Source organism: Catharus ustulatus, chromosome 1, assembly GCF_009819885.2.
Source record: "Catharus ustulatus isolate bCatUst1 chromosome 1, bCatUst1.pri.v2, whole genome shotgun sequence".
In the NCBI taxonomy this organism is placed as follows: Eukaryota; Metazoa; Chordata; class Aves; order Passeriformes; family Turdidae; genus Catharus; species Catharus ustulatus.
In genome coordinates, this window is record NC_046221.1 from 88,312,934 (window position 1) to 88,326,898 (window position 13,965).

Genomic DNA, 13,965 nt, shown 5'->3' on the forward strand with positions numbered 1-13,965 from the left:
GGAGCTTAGAAGGTAAGCAATTTGCTTCAGATTTTCTTTGAACTACCTCATACATGTGCTGGAAATATACAATATTAACTGTTGAATGCTCTGCTAAGTTCCTGATGTGCAGAGACTAAACTATATTGCTGTAGTGCTAACCCAGTTCTTTATGGATCTGCTTTTTAAAGACCAATACTAATAACTAAATTTTATTAGACTCTAGCAACTGTCAGATAAGCAAAGCATCAGATAAACTGGTGTAATACGTGGTGTTTAGAATGGTGTTTCAGCAATGAATTCTGTAGACTAAATCAATACAAGGGACAGTTTCTTCCATTTGATAAACGAGAGCACTTTGTTTTGAATATGCATTTTAAGCATTATGACTAGTTTACTTTAAGCTTCATTCTTCAGTTCTCACAAATTCTGCCATCAGCTGAAGAGTTACATTTCACTAGCTGCTTCTTCTCTATTGAAGATGAGTTTAATTGGAGAAGGGTGGCTGGCCCCAGGAAAACAAGAAAAGGTCAGGAGCAAGTTTCATGGGCAAACTGAAGCTCACGATGTATAGGTGCAGCTGTCTGCTTGGTATGGAGGGTCAGGCTAAGAGTAATGTGCAGTCTAAATCCCACTGTACCTGAAGGCTGATGTGGGACAAAGGTGGTGTACTGGAGCCCTTGCACAGAGGGTGAACTTGATTTCTCTAGAACTTCTGGTATTCTCCTATTGCTCTCATTCTCAGTAATGATTCACATGCGGTGCGTGCACACACCTTTGCATGACTGTACAGTTCAGAATGGCACCCTACAGAGTTTGTTGGCAATCACTATGCAGGTGCATCCCACCATCATCCTATCAACTGCTGAAATACCATCACATTGACTGACTTTCCCACTAGTGCAATCATGGATTTTATCCTAGGTAAATTGGTGTCCAGGTGCACACATCGTGCTGTCCCCAAAAAAGCTGGAATGTGGTACTTGGATCTCAACAAGTGTGAACCACTGCGAAACAATGTGAATTAAAAGAATGTATCACATAAACAAAAGATTTCCTCTCTTTCAGGTTTTCAATACAATCTTTCTTTTGGGGATATTTTGTGGAATCCGCTTGCTGTGAAAGCAGAACTTGAATCCAGGTTTGGTTTTGATGGGCCTCATATTGAAAGGCTACTAAGTTATACAGTACAATTAACAGAGGTAAATAAGTTGAAAAGTTTGGTGTCTTTATCTTTTTTTTTTCTTTTTTTTTTTTTTTTGTACCGTGAATATATTTTCCTGCGTTATAGAAGCTTAGCGTTGTGAAGCGGCTACAAGGTTGTTAAATATCCTGGCTTCATTACCATCAAATAAATGTATTTAGTTTAGCTGACATCCTGACATCTCTGCACATGAAGTTATGGATAGGTCTAGTTGTGTATACATGAGTTTATGCCTCTCTGAAGTCACAACTGTGTGTGGCAGAGTCCTGAGTTTATTTTCCAATCTTGTAAAGAATTCTGAATATTGCTCAGCTAAGCTTTTAAACCAAATCCTTGATTTGAGTCTGACAGGATTAGCTTGTCTGGTAGTATTTTTCATCGGGTTTACTGGACAAAGACTGCTTGTCTCTTCTGTGTGTAAATTGAGAGACCAAGAGTCCTTTCTTCTCAGTTGTGCAGTCTTGATATGAATACGCTAGACTGAGTTGTCTCGGTGGTGCTTAATCAATATCCTGGTGATGCATTGCATTTAGAAGAAATTTTCTTTCTTCAGATAGGGCATCCTAACCTATCCTCTAGACCAAAATGGTCCATTGTGGTGGCCTGGTTTGAACTGCAGAAAACTGGAAACTTCTTTTGAATTTGTACTGAAGTCCACAGTTTCTTTAATAGAACATGTTGGTATTTATATGAAGTTTTTGCTCTTTGCAGAGCACTACAGCTTAGAATTATATTCCAGAAGAGCTCATTGTAAAAATAGCTGATTTAAGCAAATGGTTAAATTATTTTAAAAATCCCTTAACTTTTGAATGGCCTTTTAACAAAATATCAGTGATGGCCTATTTGAGCAAATGAACTGAATTCAAGTGCATCTTGGTAGGTATGGCTGACTGTGAAATCCCAGGCCACTCACTTGCTGACTATTTAAACTAGTATCTTAATATGAACATTGAAGACTATCAAGAACTAAGAAATCAAATATGGAATCCTGGATAATGTTTGTTTCAAGCATAATTCTGTATATAATGCCCCATTTTGTTTGGTGTCAAAATGTCTGCAAAACTTTCTATGAATTCTCTGGTCAAAGTTGAAAAGAGCAAGGATTTAAAGTATCTCAGAAAGACAATAGCATAATTAAAATATGTAACATTATTTTTGTATGTTTTAATAATATTTCTAGGCTTGAGAATATTTAATTACTTCATATAAATTATATTTAATAAATTTAATTAAAAAATTAGTCTATGAGGAAAAACATCTGTTCTCTTGTCCACTCTCTTGAAACTCACTAACCTCGATTTAAAACTAGTCTGCAGCATGTGATCATTGGTTGAGATGTACCATTGTACTAAGTGCTTTTTATATCAGTAATTTTTATACTTCTGAAGTTTTTTTCAATATAGTTATTCTACTGCAGGGGTACTGTATCATAGTCAAGTTAGTTCATCACCAGCCTGCAAATTACTGTAGAAGTAGTAACACTAGTGTAGCTACAAGGTGAAAATTCCTTGCATATACAAGGAATCTCATAATTCTGCCTGCTGTATGAACACCTTAATGGGGCCACTGGTATTTTATACAGCAACCTGCATGTGGAGGAGTACTTTGAAGTATGTGCCCAGGAATATGAGGCTAGATTAAATGGGCTTTGTTCTTGCTGAAGAGGCTATGTGTTATTCTTATTTTCTCTAGATTAGTAAATTGATAGGAGAGATAACACTCAGCAATGGTCTTGAAATACTCATCAATTCCTTGTGTCCTTGCCAGATTCCCACAGGAGAGACACTGGAGCAGTTTGTGTGCTCTGCTCTGGCTGTTGTCCCAGAAGATGAAGCAAACAAAGAGAGTACTGGAGAGGGCTGTAATTCTGCACAGCATGAAGCCAAACTGTATCTTGTTCATGCTGTCAGCAAGTTCAAACTCTATGCACAGGTAACTTTAATAAGTTAATAGATTGAATTCCTAGTTTTTCCATGTAGGTTGTCAGCAGTAACTCGGTTAAAAGATCTAAGTTATCTATAAGATTTTGTTTTCATGACATTTCTTGCTAATAAAATGAAATAATCCTTATAAAGAATCATTACAGTGGAAATACAATCTATCATCATGTGTCCACTTAATCAGATTTTCTCATTAATGGAGATTCAGATTTGAAATCTAATAGGGAATGTACTGAAATATACTGCAATGTGGAGACCTGTCAGAAGAAACTGTCTATTGTTCCAGCAAACATTTACTGTTCCACCTGAGACTAAATGTTGAACAAAACTGAAAAGTGACTAGACACCTCCACTGATATAATTAATTTATTTATTATTCCTGTTTATTGTTTCTGGCAATAGTGGCTGAAGCAAGATAAAAGTAAACTTCCAGTGGAGCATCTTAAAATTCTGATGTAGAGCTTCCTGTGTATTTAGTAAAAAATGTAATCTTTGAGAAGATTTCCAGGCTGTGTGATGTAGGAGGTAATAATTCAATGTGATTGCTAAAACTAATGCACTAATTTCTATGGAGGAAAATCCAGTAATAATTTCAGTCATGATTTTAAAACTCTTAGCAAGGGTTGACATTTTTGTTATGGGAACCAGAAATACTGTAAGCTACTGGCCACTGTTAATTATCTTGGTGAACAGAATATCTCTTAGACCAAATGTTATATTCAATTGGCATTAAAAAGAAAGGTAATAGTGAAAGGAGAACAGTCAGTAGTTTTGGCCAGGCCTTGTTATGCTGATTTCTGGGCTACACAATGGGAGCATGCAGGCTCCTTCACCATCTCTGTGTTACGGGACTCCAAAAATGTTAAGACTGCTGTCTTCCATTGTATTGGCAGTGTAAGCAGAAGTCTGGTAAAGGAAGCCTGAGTAATGGGCTGTGGTGGTCAGCTTTTGGTTGATTTCAGCATCAGCCCATCTTTTCTCCGTTCCTGGGTTTTCAGGCAAGGTCAGCACCACATGGGATGTCAGCTGTCTGTGTGCTGTAGCCTGTTACACTGCCAACTTGCATGTCAGTCAAAACTGTATTGAAAATCTACCTTCATCACATTAGTCATTTCAGAGTCTAGAGGGGTTGTTAGGGAGAAATTTTGGTATCATTGTTGATTGTGTGAATTTTTTTAAAGACATGCAAATTCTGTGTACTGCCTAAGTAAGAAAGCCTTGATTAATGAGATGTTCTCTTTTGCATTCAATCCACTAGATACTTGAGCAATGGCTTGGCAGCAGCAGTCTCTCTCAGAATCTCCTTTTGGAACTTAGAAGAATCATGGCTGATTTAATGTCTCAATTTCTAGACGACAGGGAAGCCAGGAAACTTTTTTCAGAGATAAATACCCTGATCCGGCAATGGAATAAGAAATCAGATGCCTATTTTTCGGAAGGATATATTTCATCTCATGATTGGTAAGTTACCATTCTGCAGCTTGTCTTATAAAATTAGATCAACCTGAATATTTTTTTCACTTTGCATTTAATTGATTTGTTTGTTGTCTGTTTTGTGATATTGTTTTTATTTATTCTGTAGTTAAAATCTTGTATACAGTCAAATAACTGTGCTGATGCTTACATATTTCTGCAAAATAAATGAAGATTGTGCTTCACAATATAGCTTCCTACAGGTTCAGCAGAGAACCTGACTACTACATGGTCAAGACTCACAGGAATCAGCAGCTGTGGATAATTGTCATTTTGAACTAGGGCCTGAATTCTCTATCTTGTTCTACAAACAAAGTTTAATTCCCACAAGTACAGTAATTCCACAATTATAAGGTGCACCCTTTTGACTAAAATTTTGGTCCGAACCTGGAAGTGTGCCTTATAGTCTGGTGTGCCTTATATATGGGCAAAGATTGGAAATTTGCCAACCCGGAAGTGCGAGCCCGCAACAACCCAGAGCTGAGCAGAGCCCGACCGGCGGTGGCATCGCGGCAGCACAGGACCGGGGCAGCACAGGAGCGGGGCGAGCCCAGCGGCATCGGGGCAGGGCCAGTGCGGGGCGAGCCTGGTGGCATCAGGGCAGCATCAGCATGGGGTGAGCCTGGCGGCATTGGGGCAGTGCTGGGCTGAGGCAGCACCAACGCAGGGGAAAAGCCTGGGGTGGCGTGGGGCTTCCAGAGTGGCATGTGGCTCCTGGAGCGCCTGGGGGGCGTGGGGCTGTCAGAGCGGCACAGGGCTCCTGGAGCGTCGGGAGGCTGCGGGGCTCCTGGAGTGGCACAGGGCACCCAGACCACTGGGGGTTGTGGGGCTCCCAGCGCGGTGCGGGGCACCCGGTGCGATGGGGCAGCATGGGGCTCCCGGAGTGCCTGGGGGACGCAGGGCTCCCGAAGTTGCACGGGGCTGCCGGAGCATCGGGGTGGCGCGGGGAGGGAGGGAGCAGGCTGCCGCAGAAACCGCGAGCTGCGGCCACCCCGTGCCAACCCAGAAGTGCGAGCCGCAGCCACGCCACAGCAGCCCCAAACTACCGTGAGCCGCGGCAGCCCCGAGCCGCTCTGAATCATGGCCGCCCCGAGCCACACCTCACCAGCCGGCACCGGGTACGGGTGGGAGTGCAGAGGCCTGCGCACTGGGGGGCTCTTGGGACTGCGTTTAAAGGCTATGCCAATCTGTGAAAAATGTTTGAAAATTGAGCACCTGCCACTAAACTCCACGATCATGGGATTCCGTTAGTAATTCGTTACTTTTTTGCACGCGGCACGGATCCTCGCCGCAAAAAAAAGGTGTGCCTGATAGTCCAGTGCGCCTTATATATGGGAAAAGGTTAGAATTTTGCCAACTCCCGGAGGTGCACCTTATAATCCGGTGCGCCTTATAGTCGTGAAATTACTGTAGTTGGTGTGACTCAGAAATACTTCTCGTGTATAGCAAGTCCAGTGCATCTGAAATATTTAGAATTTTTATTGTAGCAGTCAAACTCAGTTGTGCAGGAGATCTTGTGACAGAAACCCACAGCTGTAGCTTGCGTAAAGGAGAATTTTAAACACATAGAATTAGTTGTACATATATTGAAATCTCATCTAGGGCACTCTGAGTATGATTTCTTTTGATGTTTTTGAACTTTTACTGCAGTTTTAAGTTCTCTGTTTGGTTCATCACTTAATGCAAATGTCAACACTTTATATGAAGATGTGTCTGTAAGCCCTGTACTAATTAAGAGTGATGTTTTGTCAAGCTGTTCAAATATTTCTAATCTGGAAGGCTCTACAGGGGAGTTAAGTTGTACATAAAGGGAGTTAATGTTTGTGAGAGTTGGCAGAGCCTCAAGAAACGTCTGTGGCAGAGCACAGGAACTGATACTTCCCTATTTCTAATGGCTCACTGGATGACCTGCATTGCTTCCAGGAGTTGTAATATTGGCCTCTGTTTCTCATTGCTTGTAATTTCTTGTTCATATCAAACACTAGAGCTGGAGGAGGTATGATTCATGTTATACAAATCAACATCACAGGATAAATCTAAAAGAAAAAAATAATCATCAACTAGTAAGAGTGAGATTGCAGTCAAATTGTTCAAAAATTTAGTAGGGTGGTTTGAAATTTGGTTCTAGTTTATAAAAGAAAGCTGTTGTGCTGATACAGTTTTGAGCAACAGCAAAGTATTTTTTCAGCAGTTTTACCCTTTTGTTTGTAGTACGCAATGTTTTTGTGCTCTCTCTGTTGATTGCTGAGTCTGGAGAGAAAGAAAATATATTTAAGGAGAAGATATTTTGAAATTAAGGCCTTTACAATCCAAGGCTCTTTTTTTTCATACAATGCCTCTTGACCAATCTTATAGAACCAATAATTGTTTTTTTTTTGATAAATAATACTGATGCATAGAAACATCATAGAAAACACAGTTTTCACTGTGACTTCATGCTTTTGTAGATATTAAAATAGCAGTGCAGCTATTAGGCAGTCAATTGGAATGCTTTAGCTTTCAATAATTATGAGAAAGCAAAAAGATATTTAGAATTCAGAGAAAATCAGAGGTTTTGATCAATGTTATTGATACATTTCTATCTGTAAAATAATTAGTGTGTGGAACATAAAAGGTTTGTTCTTTTCAGCAGCTGAAAATGTGTGGTACTCAAAGGTGTTGGACTCTTCGTGGCTTTCGAGCTTGACTATAAGTACTGATAAATACACACTTTAACTGCTGTCTACATTCAGGTTTTGATTTGAATGAGGTTGTGACTTTCCAGTAGGGTTTTTTCACATTTTTTGAAAACCAAAGCAACTGTCATGTTTGCTAATTCAAGATTTTGTGGTGATTAATTTGGGATGGCTATTTAAATTATATTTGGAATTTCCTTGAATTTCCTTGAGTAAATAAACTTAGATTCTAAAATTAATATATTAATAAATAGTTAAAAATTCTTGTCTGCCTGCTAGGTAACTAACAAGAAAAAAACAATTAATTTTTCAGGATTTTAACATCTTTCAAAGAGTTTTTGAAGACAGGAGAAAACTCAAGGATTTCTGGAGAAAAGAAAATGGATAATCTTTTTCATCTTGTAGAAGTCATAGGAAAAATTATAATGTTTGATTTCTCAGTTTCTTCAAACAAGTCTCTAATTGAAAACACCTTGAATAATTCAATTATATGGATAAAAAATTTTGCTGATGGGGAGGAATCTGCCGCCAGTCTCTCACTTGCAGTTTCTGAACTCTATAATGAGCTACAAAAAAATTTCCAGCCTCTTCAGAGCTTCTGGACAGAAGACAAGACAGAACTTTTCTGGCATATAGTGGAAATTTTATTCCATGAGCTTGATTCTAGACTTTCTGTCATGAGTCAAGTAGAAGAGGAAGAGGTAATTGAGACCTTATCTAGAATTTTATCTTCTATTACAGAAAATAAAATCTATAATAGAAGTATGGCATTGCTCAAAATTATCCTGACTGATTGGCCAGAGTTAAACATTACTACTTTGGAGCATTTAAAACATTTAAATGGACACTTCCAAAGAAATCTTTATGGAGTTGGATCATTGTCTGGTGATCATGTCAATGTGTCATTTAGCACAATTCCTGGAATGAATAGTACCCCCTCTTTATTTCTGTCAAATGCAACTTTTATGTCTAAGGTAAAAGAATTAGAAGAAATTGTGCATGATTTCCTCAGAAATATCCAAAAATTAAATAGTACTAGTGTGGCCTCCCTTGTTCCAAAAATTTTCTCTCTGTACCAGAATGATGATCTGGTTTTAAATATTAAGAACAATAACACTCTGTTAAATCTTCTTTATGAGATTTCAAAAAGTATGTCATCTTCTCAAGTATGGCATGATTTGCAAAATAAGGAACTAGTTTTTGATTTTCTGTTTGAAACTTTCGATCTTCTCTGGAACCTCACCAGTAAGTCTCTCTGTGAAAAGTTAGTGGTAATTTACAACTACACAGAGTTTCAGGCACAGTTTCTTGCACAGAACGGAAAAAAAGATATGCAAGTTGTTTATGACACTCTGAGCAGCCTTAAAATGTTATTTATAGATGAAGAGCTCCAAACAGATGTCTTATGTTTTTTGGAAGAGTTTCTTGATCTGCCTCCAAAATGCTTGGTAAATAATGAGTGCACTGATATTTATCTAGCAAACATGAGTTCTGTAGAACATTCAGCAGAGGTTTATGACTTACTTCTGCTTCCATTGGACAGTGTCCTGTCTAATGTAGCAATCTGGGGAGATAAGGTAAGTGTGCCTTCTGCTTTGCACTGCACTTTTACATGGCTTCAGGCGTGGACAGAGATTTTTGAGGAAGCATCAGAAATCTTAAATTTGAATTCAACCTATTTGGTTTGCCTAAGAGATGATTTGGCATATCTCTCTGAAAATCTTTTAAATGTAACTCAAGATGAACTGTGCAATAATACAGCTATGGCTGTTGTTGAAGCTACAGGAGCAGCAATGAAGCTATTAAAAGCTCTATTTCAGGAACATGGCAATTTAAATGACTTGAAAGATTTTGAGGCTTTCCTTGTTAATCTTCAAAGTGTAATTAACAATGTATTTGATGTCACAAACTTGCTTAAAGATAGCAGTTTTGAAAGTGTTTTAGAGACAATGGGAGGCATGATAACTAAAATGCAGAAATCTCTACTGACGATTGTTAATGAAGAGTTTTTTAATTCCTGGCTTGATGCTTTCATCTCTGGAGGATCTGAGGGGGAAGATGAGGGTGCTGGTGTATTTTCTATTGGAAATTCTCTTTCTACTATTCTTAAGCTCTCTCAAAAGGAACTTGAAATTATTCTCACTGAGATAAATGACACATCTGCTCTTTTAAAAAGTGTACCTCAAGACAAATATATGGTTTGTATCAGCATTTTCCAGAATATTACCAAACTAATTTTGGATAACACTCTAAAAGACATACACTACTTGCAAACAAATTTTTCATCTCATCTTACCTCCTTTCTAAACCTTCATAGTACAATGGATGAAGCAGAGGATTGTAATGCATGGATACGTGGATTAAGTAATCTTACAGAAAAATACAAGTCACCTTCCCAACTTGAAAGTGCAAAACATATTTTATTTCTTCTGCAATCTCTGGGAAATGCTGAGACAGATGCTAAGCTAATGAATGTGATGGACTTTGTTAATTTGGTTTTTAATTTGACACTTCCTGAATGTTCCCTGGGTGGTTCTGATGTGATTTGTGCAAGTGCTTATTTCAATATAATAGCAAAAACTTTGAAATTTGTTCTCCCCAAATTTTATGTAAAAGATGACATTAATGTGCTTGAATTTTTTTTAAAACTTTTAAATCACTCTGGACAGCAAATACAAACTGCTATCAGTGATTTATTCGGGAGCTCATTGTATATGTCAAATAAAACCCATTTTAGTCAGTTAACCCATGGTTTTAACAGGACTTCAGGAATGCTCCTTAATCTTTTTCATCACATTCATTTTTTATCAGTGGAACTTTTGTCAGAAATTGAAAATCTTCTGAAAACCAAAACTTTTGAAAACAGCTCCTCTCATTTGGACAATGAGATTGAAACTTTCTTGCATGGCAAAAATATCAGTTTGCTGATGGAGTTCTTTCAATATATGATTAGAAAACTAGACTCAAACTTGCAGAACGAACACAAAACATTTCCTCAGAAACTGGTAGAAACAGCAGGTCTGAATATTGAACTGGTAAGGAAGGCACTTGAAATTTTCAAGTCTCCTACTTTTACTATCTTTCCATTAAGGGATGAAAAGGAGTTTCTAAAGTATATGGTTGCCTTGGTGCAAAACATGAGAAACACAGATGTTGAGTTTTTGATAAGTAGATTCAAACAGGTCCAGGAGAACCTAGAAAATTTCTTTAAAAATATCAAACGTTTTTCTCTTGAGAACTCTGAGTTAGGTGCTTTAACAGACTGGTGGGATGCATTTGAGAATCTATCACATTACTGGAACCTGACTGGTGTATGGCAAATAACACAGCTTTTTGAACAAGATGAGCCCTACAATATGGAAGATGTGTTCAACCTCCTCTTCGATGTCATCAGCCTTACAGAAAGATTGGCTCATGGAAACATTACAGAAGCATTAACTGCAATACATGCTTTCATACTGACTCAGGAAGAAAAAATGCAGATGTTTACTGATGAGGAATTCTCTAACCAAGTAGAAGATCTTCTAACATTGCTGGAGACATTGGCAGACATCTCTGATGAACCTGGAGAGGCCTCTCTTTGTTTTTCTGTGGCATTCTGCTGGACTTTCACAACAGCAACACCTCTTACAAAAGCAACACCTCAGAGTGATCACACTATTCAACTTTGTGACTTTGTGCATACCAATTCTACCCTTCATTACAATGCATTCATTGAAGTAATTAAGGAGCTTAAACTTATCACTCTGGATGACAGTTTTGCTTGCTCTATGGAGGACATTCAGATGGATATCGCTCGCAATCTGACTTGCTTTTTTAACCAGATCAAAGAATGGAACTCTATAATTTTGAAGTTTTCTGAGCTCCAAAATATAAATAGCTCAGTTCTCAAAGAGCTGCTAGATTTTTGGAATGAGCTATCACTTTATGCTGTGCCACTCCAGGTGAACAATACACATGCAATCAATTGTCCCACCACACCAAAGAGCCAAATGGCTTTACAAATCGTAGAAATGCTGGGCAGCATTTCAGTGTCAGAAATGGAGATGGCCAAAAGTCTTCTTGAACAGCTTGATAATCTTTATGGTGGCCTAAGTTGGAACAGAGAATCAAGAACATCACTTAAGAGTGTTCTTACTAATGTTGAGAATATGACCATTGAAGTTTCTAGGCTCCTGAATACTGAAGCTGTTCTTTCTTTTCTCTCTGTAATTCAGCCTTTAATGACACTGTCATCTGTTGGAAACCAGACACACGAAATTCTTTTGACAATGTCAGCTTTAGGTGGGAATATCAATACATCTGACAGCTTTGAGAACTTTTGGTTTCCTGTAGTTACAAGCATAGAAAATTTATTAGTGAATTTTAGTGTTAGGCAATTACTTGTGGTGATAAATCAAGAGTTTCAATTACTGAAGTTTGCCACTGGACAGTCGTCTTCCATGGCTCCTGATGTTTTACTAGAGCAGTTTAACACATCATCTGTAGATGCTCTATCAAGAAATTTCAAAGATATTCAAGACATTGTGAAGAGCATTCTATGTGAGTGTAACAATAAAAATTATTCTAAAATAATCCATGCTCTAATTCTCCTTATGACTAATGAAAGTTCATCAAATGACCTACTACTGGCTGTCAAAGATATTATTGCCTTTCTGGAGCTATTCCAAAATAAGTCTAAGAAGGACTACACTGGTACGTCGTTTGGTGACAGTCATTTTAGCAGAGAGAAATTGAATAATACTCGTGCTGTTTTTTCAGTTTTGCTGAACAACCTCCTTCGTGCAATTGCTGATCTTGATGTTGTAGAAGAAGATTTCCGTATAAACAATACTGAGCTTCATCAAGTTGACTTCATTGATTCATTTTTTTATAATGCACCATATAGAGACACTTCTACTCAATCCCAAAGCAGAGCTCTGGAGATCATGCAAGAGATTTTGCAAATTATATTTCAGTCTACTGCAGAACATGATAGGAATAAAATAAAACTCTTACTAATGAATGAGGATATAATGACAGAACTGAGGTGAGTGTTTTCCATGTACTCATTTTGGGAAGTGTGCTGACAATGACAGAAGGGCTCTCTGTTTATGAGCAGCTCAATCAAAACTTTTATTAAGGTAATTAATGTTTCATTTCAGATTTATTCCAACTTATATTGTTCATAAATTCAGCTGTATTTGGTATCAGAACATGTTGTGTGAATGAGATTATTGTGTTTAGCTTATGTTTGCCATAGTTGTTTAGTCATATGTATTGATGCTTGAATTGGGTTCTTTGGAAATCTTATAGAAAAAATTATTTGAAGATACTGATGTTTTGAAATCCTTGCAGGTCTGAATACTGAACCCCTGCTAATTGGCAGGCAAAAGTAATTTTTTGCCTGTGGAGCTAAGTGTTAAGGAACCCTTGAGCCTAGCTCTTCGTGGTGTGTGGAGGTTTTTTCTATATCTAAATATAGTTATACAAAGTTTCTTTAACTTAAATTTGTTGATGTCTTATGTTATGGCTATTGCGTTAAGTTGTTCAGTTAAACAAATGCAGTGTCTGAAGGAATCTTGAGCCCACGATCATTTTTGCCTGATCACTCAGATCAGATGTAATCCAGAAGCAGAGGAAACTGCTTCAGGTTTACTGATGGTTTAATTAATAAAAAGGCTTTTAGACTGGAGTTGCAGCATTTAAACCTTATTGAATGAGCCCACAAGCTGGTTGCTCCCAACAGCTCTAGGGAATCTTGCTGGTGGAACCACTGGTCTTACAGATGTAAACTAGCTGAGAAATGGCATTGTAAAGTTGATGTTCTGATGTGATATTTTGACCTCTATGGTTAATTTTATGCAAATACATGAAACCATTGTCCATCAAGGTCGAGTATTAACCTAATCTGCTGAAAAATATCAAAAGCAAGTACTAGAAAAGTGGTTTATTTTTCCCTATGTGCTGAATATCTGCTCTTTGCCATCAGCTCAGCATATTCTGTGGGCTCTCAGTATTTCTGAAGCTATTATGATTTTGCTTATTTTGTGAGGGTATTTTCTAGCAGTCCTAGGGTATATATATATTTTAAACATGGAAGTGTTATATTCTGATTTATGAAAAGTTCAAACAAATTTAATAACTGCTAATATTGAAATCCTTGTGTGGTTCGTTGAAGACTGCATTTGTGCATTGTCACTTCTTGAAATTTTTCTGTGGCACCCTTGGAATGAAAATAACATTTTCTTATTGATGTTTCTACAGAGCATCTAAAATCTGCAGCATTCTTCAGGAACGTTTATACCCTGATAGTGTTGTACTGTTGCAGAAATTGCAATTTACCATTTTGAATATTCTCAAAATCTTTTCAGGTTGGTTACCACAGTAGTGTCTCTGAGTGCCCATGTGTTAGTTCTGTTAAGTTAAGGCTTTGCTCTAAGCAAACTTTTGTACAAATAAAGTAATTTGGGTCATGTCAAGCAAGACTGATGCCTGGAAATTAAACCAACAGAGGCACAGGAAAAAATCTGATGCAGATCATACAAAGGGATGATTTCTTTCTGGAGTGCTGATGTAGATTTAAAATCCCAATGAAAGCAGGAGATCTTGCTGTTCCTCCTCAGCAAGACAGCTGAGTTAAGTCACAGGGTTTTTTTAAATGAGCCAGACTTGCCACAGGCCAGCATGTAGTTGACAGTAAGGAAAAATAGGA

General features: G+C 37.8%; 1 protein-coding gene across 1 annotated transcript in view; it reads left to right on the forward strand.

The window, feature by feature from the left end:
- ABCA13 (ATP binding cassette subfamily A member 13) overlaps positions 1-13,965 on the forward strand; it is a 169,612-nt gene that overhangs the window by 15,035 nt on the left and 140,612 nt on the right. Inside the window, 7 exon segments of the mRNA XM_033058592.1 lie at positions 1,032-1,181; positions 2,951-3,115; positions 4,382-4,584; positions 6,376-6,592; positions 8,351-9,611; positions 10,083-12,300; positions 13,518-13,624. Of these exon segments, the coding sequence (XP_032914483.1) occupies positions 1,032-1,181; positions 2,951-3,115; positions 4,382-4,584; positions 6,376-6,592; positions 8,351-9,611; positions 10,083-12,300; positions 13,518-13,624 (4,321 nt within the window).